Source organism: Biomphalaria glabrata, chromosome 15 (genome assembly GCF_947242115.1).
Source record: "Biomphalaria glabrata chromosome 15, xgBioGlab47.1, whole genome shotgun sequence".
Lineage (NCBI taxonomy): Eukaryota > Metazoa > Mollusca > Gastropoda > Planorbidae > Biomphalaria > Biomphalaria glabrata.
Window position 1 is genome coordinate 26,056,755 of NC_074725.1, and position 12,643 is coordinate 26,069,397.

General features: G+C 37.0%; 1 protein-coding gene across 2 annotated transcripts in view; it reads left to right on the forward strand.

The window, feature by feature from the left end:
* The window catches only part of LOC106080168 (tyramine/octopamine receptor-like), a 284,539-nt gene that overhangs the window by 176,054 nt on the left and 95,842 nt on the right, over positions 1 to 12,643 (forward strand). For both annotated transcript variants that reach the window (XM_056012526.1, XM_056012527.1), the window contains one exon: positions 104 to 1,728. In XM_056012526.1, the coding sequence (XP_055868501.1) occupies positions 774 to 1,728 (955 nt within the window). In that variant the 5' untranslated portion in view covers positions 104 to 773. The remainder of the gene's footprint in view (positions 1 to 103; positions 1,729 to 12,643) is intronic.

Consider the following 12,643-nt stretch of genomic DNA (forward strand, 5'->3'; position numbering starts at 1 on the left):
AGTTGTCTCCCCCCCCCCTCCACTCGCACGACAATTTCCCTTGCAACAGGCTTAGATTAATTGATATCATATTGTCATTTTTTTTTTGTTAACTCTATTTCAGAGACAAGCTGAAGAGAAGAGAAGAGAAAACAGAAGAGAAAAGGAGAAAGAACATTCCCTGGCGTGACGTCAGGCGGAATATGATGAATTCTATTCTGTTGCTGGCGATTTCTTAGCTCCGTTTTTTTTTTCAGCCTGGTGCACATCCTGACGTCCAGGGGTTAAATCTGATCCTCGGATGGCTTCTATGACGATATATGGGAAGGATGTATCGCAGCAAGATGGGTTTTATAGCATGGTGCGCGCTTGTTACGTGGTAAGATAGGAAATGGTATACGCCCCGGAAGATTTAAACCACTTGACCTAGTGGGTGCAAGAGATGCGTTTGTTTTCTTTACACTTGGAGTAGCAGCTAAATCTATTCCGGAAAATGATCAGTGCACAAAGGCCCTACATTTTAATATTTTGATTTACATAAGATGACTTGTGTGCGTTTATTTAAAAGATGTGGCTGTAGATCAAGTGTCTTTGTACGTACTACAATATATGGTTCCGTTTTGCCCGGATAAAAATATGTAATTTCTGATAAAGCCTTAAATGAGGAAGTCCTATTTAATACTTAAATGTTGCCGATAGCTAGATTTAGGGATTGGATTCAGAGAATATTAAGGATGTGCACGACAATCACTGACCGATAGATTTATTTTCTGTGTCTTCGAAACTCTGAAACGATGAACGATGCAAGACTAAGACCTCGCCAACCTCGACTTCACGGCAGTGCCGGTTCTACTGGCTCACGTCATCCAAGGCATCAGCAGGGCGATCGCGGCGAGTCGGACGTTTTCCAAATCCGTGAAACCTCGGCCAATCCTACGACCTCCTACGAAAAGTCGGTCAGCACCTCGCAACACAATCGGGGACTTTCGTTCGGAAATTCCCGGAGGATTGAAGAATCGTTTACCGAGGATGTGATCAATACGTTTTACAAAGATGCCTTTAAAGATGAGGGCAACTCTCTCTCGCCACTGTCGGTGGGTCACCCTGCTGACGACGATGTCGCGAAAGGAAACACGACAGATCTTGCAAGTATTTTATCTCGCGACTCGACAAGCAGCAGGAACAGATTTCAGTACCCTCAGTACGAGGCCGTACCGTTCAATACAGACGAAAACTCCAACAGCCCTCATTTCGACGTGGAGTTCTTCCCGGAGCCGCTCAATAACTCTGAGTTCTTCTTGAACGAGACCGCATCGAGTCTTCCGGGTTCGGATTCTTTTCTTTACTCGTCGTGGGGATCGTCGTTGAATTATTTCAACACCAGCGTCTCACCCGCTCACCTCAACACCTTTTTCAACACCAACATCACTGGCTTGGTCTTCGACCACGCCCTCCCTAAGTCGGACCACGACCACTTCTTTGGTCATACCAACGCGTCCACTTTCGGATACTTTAATGAGCCCGCCAACGAGACTGCAAACGCAGAAGGAGATCTGTACACGTGGAGTATACTAATGATGGCTCCGCTGGTCATCTTCGGAGTAGGAGGTAACACGCTGGTCATCCTGGCCATCTCTTTGGAGAAACGCCTCCAGAACGTGACCAACTATTTCCTGCTGTCCTTGGCAGTGACGGACCTTCTGGTCAGTCTCATGGTGATGCCTCTATCTATAATCAATGTATTTACTGGTAAGTACTTGCATGATTTAACTACTACAGCGAACACCTCATATTTTGAATCACTTAAAAATTTTATTTTTAGTGTTATGAAGTAGGTCGTTAGGGAACATACGCTGACTCTTTTGCAGCTTCCAACCTTTGTCTCAGCCCTGCGATGTCGACGCACGCTCCTTCTTACAATGTCACGTCTGCGTGTCCTCTTTAATTTTCATCACTGTCTTCTATCTGGCACTCTCCCCATGCTCTAGGAGGAATGAGTGGCTGAGTGATGGATGCAAACAAGTTTGAGTCCCTAGAAGAAACGACGAAGGCATGAACAGGTTTCACTAAACATGCACACATTTAGATCACAAAAAGACAATGAAAGCCTCTGTACCATTGAGCCCCTAAATTTTATTATGAAATTCATTTTATTTGACAGCAATATTTTATTTAGATATCTTATATTATCTTATATTTATCTTATATTATTTATATTTATTTTATTTAACTGTTGTTTGACAACACTCTTATATGAAGATACTTATCGTGTCGTTTTTAATGTCGTTTGGCCCCAGTCTTATATTTTAAAGTTTTAAACTCTTTCACTCCTAATCGACGATACCAGCGTTGATTCCACCAGAATGCGGTAAATAATTACGAGAGAAAGGGTTAATTTTATTTGACCTCAATCTAATTTTATTTATTGTTTGATTACCATAGAGAAGAAAGGATCTCTTTTATTTAGCTTTAGATTTTCTTGTATTTAAATTCAACCACATAATTTGCCGAGATTTACCATTTTAATCTTTGCAAATAAAAGAGAGCGAGTCAAGAAATGCTAAATGTTATAAAAACTGAAAGACCAGACGTAGAGTTTTATTTTATCGCTTAGCACGTGAAGTACCAGGCTCAGAAAGCTGCTGGCGGCTTTTAAATAACAAACAAAACACATTTTCTGAAAACATTTCTTAGGCAAATATTTCTTTCACCAAAATAAAACATGTTAAAAAACAACAACAAATAAACCAAACCTCCAGTTGGCTGTTGACAATTTCGCTGAGATTACAACAATGTGATAAAAATTCCACAAAATTGGCCAAACATTTTCTTCTTTCACCATTAAATTTTCGTTTTATTTTTTTTTTAATTTTAAATAACAGGAAAAGAAAGAATGTGGTAGAGGGGGGTGGGGAGCCTAAGCTTTCATTAGCGATCCCTAGCGCTAGCTAATGTGAGGTTGCTAACAGCCCTGCAGTCAGCACGAGAAACACGAGTTTGAATTTAGATGAGGAATTAGAGACTGGCTGCTCCTGTGATGTTTTGTAGAGCGAGACTTAATGGAATTTTCTGTTTGTTTGTTTCAACTGTAAACTTGTATTATAGATCTGCTTCTCATTTGAAGACAAAGAAAACATATGGAACAAAAACTAGAATATATTGCATGGTATAAACCGTCCTAGGGGGCTGCAGTTCGAATCCAAATAGAGTCCCGGAAATTTGATTTTTGAGAATAAAAATGCAGCAAGAAAAGCTTGACTCACCCCCTCCCAATCATGTCCAATACAAAATATTTGACCAGACATCACAGACCTGTGAACTGCCCACAGGTTGTGACGTTGCAGGTCAGTGGTGAAGCCTTCTATAATGAGTGGTCTCTGCTCCAGACGATGTCGATATTTGAGATTTTAGCTCATCTAGGGCGGTTGTTAAATTCGAAAAATTTATGACGAAAAGTTGTTGTTTTTTTTTTAGCCAGCCTTCATTAGTTCCTACAATAGTAAAATAAATCTTTAATGTTATGAAGAAAAAAAGGTATGCAAGAGAACAACATTGATTAACTCTTTCTCTCCTAATCGACGATGCCATCGTTGATTTTGACCTCATTAAAATAAATTAATTTTTAATTTTATAAACTTGACTTTGTGTTGTATAAATAGAGCATGCATTTCACTTTAATTCTATACCAAATACAACATTTTCTGATAACAAACAAGAAAACTATTGAAGCTTAAGCATAACAGGGGAGTGAAATAGTAATGAGATAAATGAAGAATTCCTTTGAAACTTGGAAAAATAATTACGGAGAGAAAGAATTAAACTAGATGTGTTGGAAAAAGCACAGATTGAGCAAACATGATCGTCGGAATTAATAAAGGACTCGTTGCAACAATTCAAATTGTTGCCCCAAGTTTCGTAACCACACAATGTTGTATACACAGAGAGGCTTTGGCACCATGTAAGATGCCCACTGATCTATAGAAAGTTCTGGATGAAAGCGACCCAGATTTGCTGCCCTGCCTCATCGTGGCGCCTGGGTGGAAATGGCTTAGGAGGGGACGACTAGGTCAAATAGGCAGCGAAACAAGGCTCCTGCAGGAGTGCCTAAAGGGGTGCGAGAGCATCTTCATTGCACTGTTCGGGGATGAAAAAAAGCGCCATCCCTCAAGGGGCCGTTTCACAAATGGCGTGTCCCGCACGGTTAACCTGGTACAGTATACAAATACGACGGGGGGTCCCAGTGTTGCCGCGTCTCTAGTCCGCGAGTCCGTGTCCAGTGGAAGTGAACGCAAAACTAAACTCCTGAGTCTCACCCCCCCCCCGGTCGGACAGGGTGGCGGGAAGGAGGAACTCGTCACCAAATTCAAGCTTTTCAAGGGAGCTTTGTTCGCTTTTGCTGGCCTTGGTGTTCCAAGCGCGGCGCACAACACTACTAGACAATTTCAAATGGATGAAAGCGAGAAATTAGTGAATTATGGTACATTAAAAACCTTCCTTGGAATGCATGACTTTTTTTTTCGCGAGTACTTGAAGAAATGGAAAATAATCATACCAAGCTTCTGTTCCATACTGACGCTCGTAATATTACGCATGGTCAATCATGTAAACCTAGACAGGAACTTAAATGTTTTCTTGATTTGAGTTTAGAAATGGTTTGCATGACTGGAAACGGCTTTGTAAAGTAGCATATTTAGCAAATATATTCTCTGCCTATAATAGTCTTAGGAGGGGCGGTGGCTGAGTGGTAAAGCGCTTAGCGTCCGAACATGAGGGTCCCAGGTTCGAATCCTGGTTTAGACTGGGATTTTTAATATCGGGATCTTTAGGGCATTCACCCAGCTCTAATGGGTACCTGACATTGTTGGTAAAAAGTAAAAGGCTGCTGGCAACATGATGCTGTCATTAACCATGGGCCACAGAAACAGATGACCTTTACATCAACTGCCCTACAGACCACATGGCCTGAGAGGGGAATTTTATTTTTACTTTTTTAAAAATTGCCTCAGATTTTTGTTACAAGGCAAATTTTCTTGTTTCACGGTCAAGTGAACGCTAAATTTGTGACAAAAGAGAGTTGGTAATGGAGAAATAGACTTGTTTTCCTTCCGTCATGAGTGTGTCAACAAGCTCGACTACTCAAACTGATGCTGATACTCTGAAAAGCAAAACACAACATTTGGACAGTTCGCTAATGAGCTTGATTGAAACAGACACTATTGAAAAGATAATATCTAACATGTACACAACATTCAAGCCAGAAAGTTTGCTTCATTCCCGAAGAAAAACAATTGGTTGGAATTGGCTTCAGACGGAGTCTTTAAACAAATAAACATGTGGCGAGTACTTTAGCACCTTTCTGGTGACGTCATATGTGTGTCCGGTTTTAACAGAGAAAAGTTCTGAAACACATCTTCCATATTCCAACTTTATAATGATGTGTTGTTGCTGTATTCAATATTTGTTGAAATGTAAACCGAAACATTAAAAACAAATAGACTGTTATACCTGGATTAGTATCTCAGATTTCAAAAGTAACAGTGAACTAATTCTCTATGATCTGTCATCTCAGTACATACAATTGTGTTCTTCTCATGCAAGTACATTTAAGGAGGGGGCAGGGATTCTCAGCAGTACAAAAATCATAAAAGGAGTACTAATTTGTCAACAGCTTGGGAAACACTCTTACATTGACATCAAAAAAACATAAATACAAGAATTTTTATTTTCAATAATTTAGCGATTGTAAGTCCAATTTTTAAAAAATTACAAAGAGCGTTTGTGTTTAAACAATAACTCTGGTGTGGCTGTCGGGCCCGATATGATTTTTGTACATAGTTGTTTTACTGATGCTGAAATTATGGCCATGTTATTTCTTTTTACAAAGCTTCTATCAAATCACTTTGTTTAGAAACAAAAGTTTGTACACGTTATTTCTCCGACACCTAATTTCTGATCAAGTCGACATTTCGCACAATTATTTCATTTACCTGACAACATCAAAATCGATAATGTAAAATGCCTCTGTATTCTATATGTAGTGTGTGTTGTACATTTATGTATTGTTTTAAAATCGGTGTTATTTTTTTTAAAGAACGCCTTGCATAACTTATTTGAAAAACAAGTAGTCATTAAATCTAACCTTTGCAAGTCACAAAATAAGCTGCAATCAAATTTTCACAATATTTTCTTGTGTTTGAGATCTAAACATGACAGACGGACTAGAGTGCTAGACAAAACAAAGAGAGGTTATCCCCCCCCCTTTACAGAGGGCGCAACAGTGTGTACTACAGTTACGATGTAAAAATGAATGTGACAAGACTTTTGTCTTTGTGTGTTAACTACTTCAGAATGACCTTGACCCATGACGTGCACTGTCTAGCAGACGATTTGGTTGGAGACAAATGACTAGGGAACGAAATTTGGTTAGCAGAACTTTTCCATCTTTCTTCGGCAATTCTCAAGTGTAGCCCCAATGTATAGCGTCTCCACCCAATCTTACCCCCCCCCCCACCCCTTCAACATAACATTGTGTTTCTGTATTTCGGTTGGAGGAGTGCAGTGTATTTTCTAAGAACACATCCATCATTAAGTCTGTATCTAGTTCTATATAAAACAAACAAGAACCAAGCCGATGTGTATAATTTGTTACCCAGATTTGGCACGAGTATATATATATTAAAAGTCCCAACTCGCTCATCTCTAGTTCTGTTTGCTTTTTAAAATTAAATGAAAATAAAGGTTAAATAGTTAGGGATATATATGAGTGTCATGTCCGCTTCTAATTATGATATAAAGACACTTCATCTCAAAGTGAACGAGACCAGGATTGAGAGGTTATCTAATCAACAACACCTCTATGTAAAAGTCCCCATCAACTATCATTGCATAAAATATTTTGTGTAGGGTCGTTGCTTCTTGGGTCATCTCCACTCCTGTTGTAGCGAGGTCGGAGGCGGAGACCCACGAGGGTTTCCTTCTTATCCCTACAAATAAAACCTGAGTAAGCCATCATAACAGCGTACGACTCCCGCAAGTAACGGCGTGGACAAGGGTTAGCAAGCTTTTCTTTACTACACGCCCTGTTCTCAGTACTTTGGAAGCTCACTGGAGTTTATGATTCATTCATTTTCTTTTTTTTTTTTAGTTCTGGATGTTTCTATTGTGAGTGCCTTGATGTGGGCGTGAAAATATTACACACACCAAATGTTGCCAGCTCTTGGTCTAAAACTCGAAAATCTTATGTTCAAGCGGATCTATTCATAAGTATGCAAGCAGGATCTCGTGCATTGGTTATATATACAAATAAAATTGTTAATGGAAGGGGTTCAATATACAGAGTCTATATGTTGTTACAAGTTTGTTATTTCTTAAATCCGCGCTTAAAATATAGTAGTTTACTTCTTGTATTAGTTTCTTAAACAGAGAACGTGAATTGACCCATAATGTGCTTTCTCTAAATTTGTGCAAAAACAAAAAATCTCTTTGTAAATCTTGTAAGTTAGACTTATCTCTTGTAAGTAAGGGGGCGGGTGCATGGGGGCGCTGTACCCGTGTTATTTATGTATGGTGTTTGTTTCATTATTTGCCCCCTTCCTCCTCCCGTGTTCTCAAAATTGTTTCAACACTTGGACCAAAACAGTGACGTGATCAGAGCCTAGTACCACCATCACTGAATGGTTAAATTAAACCATTACAAAAGACGAAAGTGTTAAAAAAAAAAATCAGACTTCTCTAGTTCTATAAGAAAACTGAGACTTGCTGTCTTGGTTTTTATCGAAAGAAATACTTCGGAGAAAAAAAAATTGCATACTGAAAAAAGAAATGTAAAAAAAAATGTAAAGGCTGTTATTTTAGTGGCACTAAGAAACTCATGTCTGTCAGCCTGGGCAATGTGATACACGGGTCTGACAGAGGCGTTCCTACTTCTTTTTTTTTTTATTTTACACTTTTTTTTTTCTGTTGCCCTTTGTCAATTTTTTAGTCAAATTATTTTCAGAGTAAAAAAATGTCTACACAGGTCTACAGTTTAAAGGGAGGAAATTAAAACTTGTTTTTTTGTTCAAGTCAATTGTTTTTTTCCCTCAATGTATGCGTTTGTAAGAAACCACACAGCGAGTAGAGTGGCGTGATAGTAGGGTTCATTTATAACAAGGGGGGAAGGCAGATAAACATTGCTTATAAAGTATTTTGTATATGTTTAGCAGGCGAGGAGGCCGTCAGTAACAGTGTGTAGAATTAGCGCCTATAGATAAGGACTTGATCTACAATCTAGAGTCCAAATCTGGACCTGATGACGAATATGAGAGATATCATTATGAAAATGCGTTTTGTTTTTTCCTAAAGGCTATTAAAACTCACGGGCAGACAAGTGTGTGTGTTTATGTGTGTGTGTGTGTTTATGTGTGTGTGTGTGTATTTATGTTTTTTTTTTTTTGGGGGGGGGGGGGAGTTATTATGCGGATCTACAGAAAGATCTACAGAAAGATCTACAGAAAGATCTACAGAAAGATCTACAGAAAGATATAGAAAATACAAAAAAGGTTCAAAACGAAATGTGTGTAATTGTGAGGTCGGGTCGGGCGAAAAAGATTCTGGTCAAACTACCGGTTGAAAGTAAGACTAAGTATGGGGTAAGGACAAAATTGTGGAAAGTGAGCCCCCTGTGATGTGAAAGAAACAGGAGGGGAATTTTAATGTGGTCCATACCATCCTTTGTTGAAAAAAAAAAATGTGTTTCGGCAAATGAGTAACAGATCCAAGCTCCTGGTATCAGTAAGTATAAAATATTGGCTAAGCAATTTGTACAAATAAGGAGACAAAATCTTTGTCAAGCACTGTCAAATGAGTCTTAACTTTAAATGATCCGTAGTTTTAATCAATTGAGCCTTAGTTTTAAATTGTCCGTAGTTTTAATCAATTGTGCCATAGTTTTAAATGGTCCGTAGTTTTAATCAATTGTGCCATAGTTTTAAATGATCCGTAGTTTTAATCAATTGTGCCATAGTTTTAAATGGTCCGTAGTTTTAATCAATTGTGCCATAGTTTTAAATGGTCCGTAGTTTTAATCAATTGAGCCATAGTTTTAAATTGTCCGTAGTTTTAATCAATTGAGCCTTAGTTTTAAATGGTCCGTAGTTTTAATCAATTGAGCCTTAGTTTTAAATTGTCCGTAGTTTTAATCAATTGAGCCTTAGTTTTAAATTGTCCGTAGTTTTAATCAATTAAGCCTTAGTTTTAAATGGTCCGTAGTTTTAATCAATTGAGCCTTAGTTTTAAATGGTCCGTAGTTTTAATCAATTGAGCCTTAGTTTTAAATGGTCCGTAGTTTTAATCAATTGAGCCTTAGTTTTAAATGCTCCGTAGTTTTAATCAATTGAGCCTTAGTTTTAAATGCTCCGTAGTTTTAATCAATTGAGCCTTAGTTTTAAATGGTCCGTAGTTTTAATCAATTGAGCCATAGTTTTAAATGATCCATTGTTTTAATCAATTGAGCCACAGTTTTAAATTATCCGTAGTTTTAATCAATTGAGCCATAGTTTTAATGAATCAGGCCGAGACCATTCGTTACAGAGGCCTTAACACTAACCTGAAACGTCACAACCTGTGGGCAGTTTAGACCAATAGCTCGTTACCACGTCATACAGACCTCATATATCTCCAGTTACGTCCTTCTAATTTGGTTTGAATTGATACAAATTTGTATCAGGTGTTGAATAAGTAGGACCAAAGTAGGTCACGTTTTCCTTGCTTTACATCCGGGTACTTGGATCCGACTTAATGAGTGTGTGTATGCCACTGTGTAGACATATGTGCGTATGGATCTATTACTTCATACATATGTATGTGTCTGTATCGCCTCTGATGTGCCTTGCATAATGTACGTGCGGGGGTGGGCGTGTTTATGTAATACTACGACTCATTTCAGAACTCTTAAGCGATACGCCCATGTTCAAAGCTTAGCTGTGCGAGTTTTGATGAGATTTATTGAGACAGGTGTTGATTGAAGACATTAATAGTAGTTTAATTTCAATGGTCCTCACATTAGTTTCACCTTCTGAACAGGCATCGTTAGATTTGAACCAAAATGTTCTTAGAATGTGGTTTAAGTAGAGGGACCAATAGTTTACTGTTGACTTCTGGGAAACGCTTTGGTTCGTTTAATTCCGTTATTCTCGAAAAAACGGAAACGGAAAATAACTTTAACGAAAATAATTCGTCAGGGAAATGAAATACAGAAGCGGAAATAATTTTAAATTGAAAAGAAAAACAAAAATAAGGACAACAGAAAATAAGAAACGAAAATAAGAATTGACAAAAATAGTGCCCATAGACTGGTATAGACTTATATATACTACTCTAGACTGGACATGGAGATTTTTTAACACTACGAAAAATGTTGTTGTTTTGTAAAGTAGTTAAAAGAAGTAAAGTTGTTGTTTCCCCCACCCCCCTTAACCTACGTAACATATAATTTAATTTTTAGATCTAGATCTAGTAATTGAACATCAAAAATAAGAGTACTCTCGTCTCATAATTATTATGTTGCAATTTTTAGATACATAAACTAGAGAGATCTAGGTAATCAATCTATTTAAATTTACATAAGAGGATTTAAATCAACTTGAATTATTTCGATCTAAAATTTTTGAAACATTATCTCAATGGAAACAAACAGGAAATGGCTTTGTTTTATATATTTGCGTGAATATCCGAGAAATGATTTTTGCATTATTTCTAAACTTTGAAAACTAAAGATCATTACTTTTTTAAGATCATTACTTTTCTAAGACAGAAAAGATTGATTGGGGCAACTTCCCTTATAGCCTGAAAAAAGAGTTTACGTACATAAAATTCTATATAGATCTATTTATATAGGTCTGTGAATCGATCAGTGGCGGATAAGAAATTATTTCCGGTTTCCAGTCTAGATATAATATGGGGAATGGTAGTCAAAAAGCTTTTTTTTTTTAAATTAGCTATTATATGTTTCTTTAAGTTTTAATAGATAGTATATGTAGTTTAAGGATATAACAAATGCAAAAATTAAAAAAAAAATAGATTTTTTTTTGCCTTTGATGCACAAAATTGTAGACCCGATAATTGTGTCATTTACTAAAAATAGCTAACCTATTTTATTGTGACCAATGAAATTAGAGACTTTACGAATCAGTGACGCATTTCAAATTTATTTTCTGGTTCAGTGTGGTACAAAAATAAATATGAAAGTAGGTCAACAAGATAGGTGCTTTACAGACGTAGAGAATGATACCAAACATGGCGTCATAGACGTATTAAAGAAAGTTGTTGTTAAGGACCAAAAATGCACTATTTTATCCTAAAAATGAGACATTTTAGATTATTTACATCTAACACACATCACAAAAACTCATTTTATACAATAATAATGTAATTTTAAACTAAATTTATTTAATAGAATGTGCTAAGAAGAGGTTAAACTAGCCAAATAAACTGTTTTTGAAAAATCGATTTTTTTATCTAAAGATGGTAATTTTTCTTTTTTTGACTACCATTCCCCCCTTAAGTCTATGATAGTCCCATTTTCTTTTTCAAAAAAGATTCCATTCTTATTTCAACTTAAACCTATTTCTATGTCTTACTTTTCAGTTCAGTTTGTGTTTCGTTTTAAATTTGCTTATAAATTTTATAAAAAAGGTTATAAAAAATTAAAACGTCGATATAGTGTTGACTGTTCTGTCTACTGTCTACATTTATATTTCATTTGGCAGGGGTTCCAACTCGTCGTATGTTGTCTATAGGGTCGGATAAAGATGTGGTTTTAGAACCACTGAGATATCTAGTCATAAAAAAGTCACTTTCTAATTAAATAAATAACATCTTTATAAACAAATGAAGACAGGAGAACTCGACTGAACTAATTGCTCGTGTTTCGAGCCAAAGCCGTAAGCTCTCGGCGTAATTTCAACAGCTGTAGCTTCAATCAGTAACATCAATATCTTACTCAATGATTCATTGCACTAATAAGGGGGTTGTTTAGTTTAGGGGGGGGTTGCTTACAGCAGGGTTGGCAGCGGTGATGAAACGTGGATCTGAAAAAGGGGAGGAAAAAAAAAGAGTTGAGACCAATGCCGTCACTTCCATTAGGTGTTTATGTTTCAATGAGATTTACATCCGAGCAATCGTAGACCTTATTTCATGGCTCTCTTCTTGAACGTTTTTCTTCTGTAGCCTTTCAAGTTTTTCAAAGAGTTTTGTGCCCACAGCTTGCCGGGACATGTCTGGTAATAGCGATGTAGAGATATCATCTAAACACAATTATCACAATAATTATAATTTAAAAAAAAAACAACTAAACGATTGACCATAATTTCATTGAAATATTCCCACAAAGTGATCAATAAACAAACATATGGGGGGGGGGAGCTGCATTTGTTTATGACGTCAAAATATGCCTATGACGTAAACATAAGTGACGTAAACATTCGCTTGTGACGTAAAAACATTTGATTATGACGTAACAACATTTGATTGTGACGTAACAACATTTGATTGTGATTTAAGCATTTCATTACAAAAATGACTCACGCCCAACCGTTAGATAGATAAGTTCACGTACTCGGTAACGAATCTAATTAATAGTTCAATTAAATATAAAATCTAAATACTTCTGGTTCGTGCCCTAATC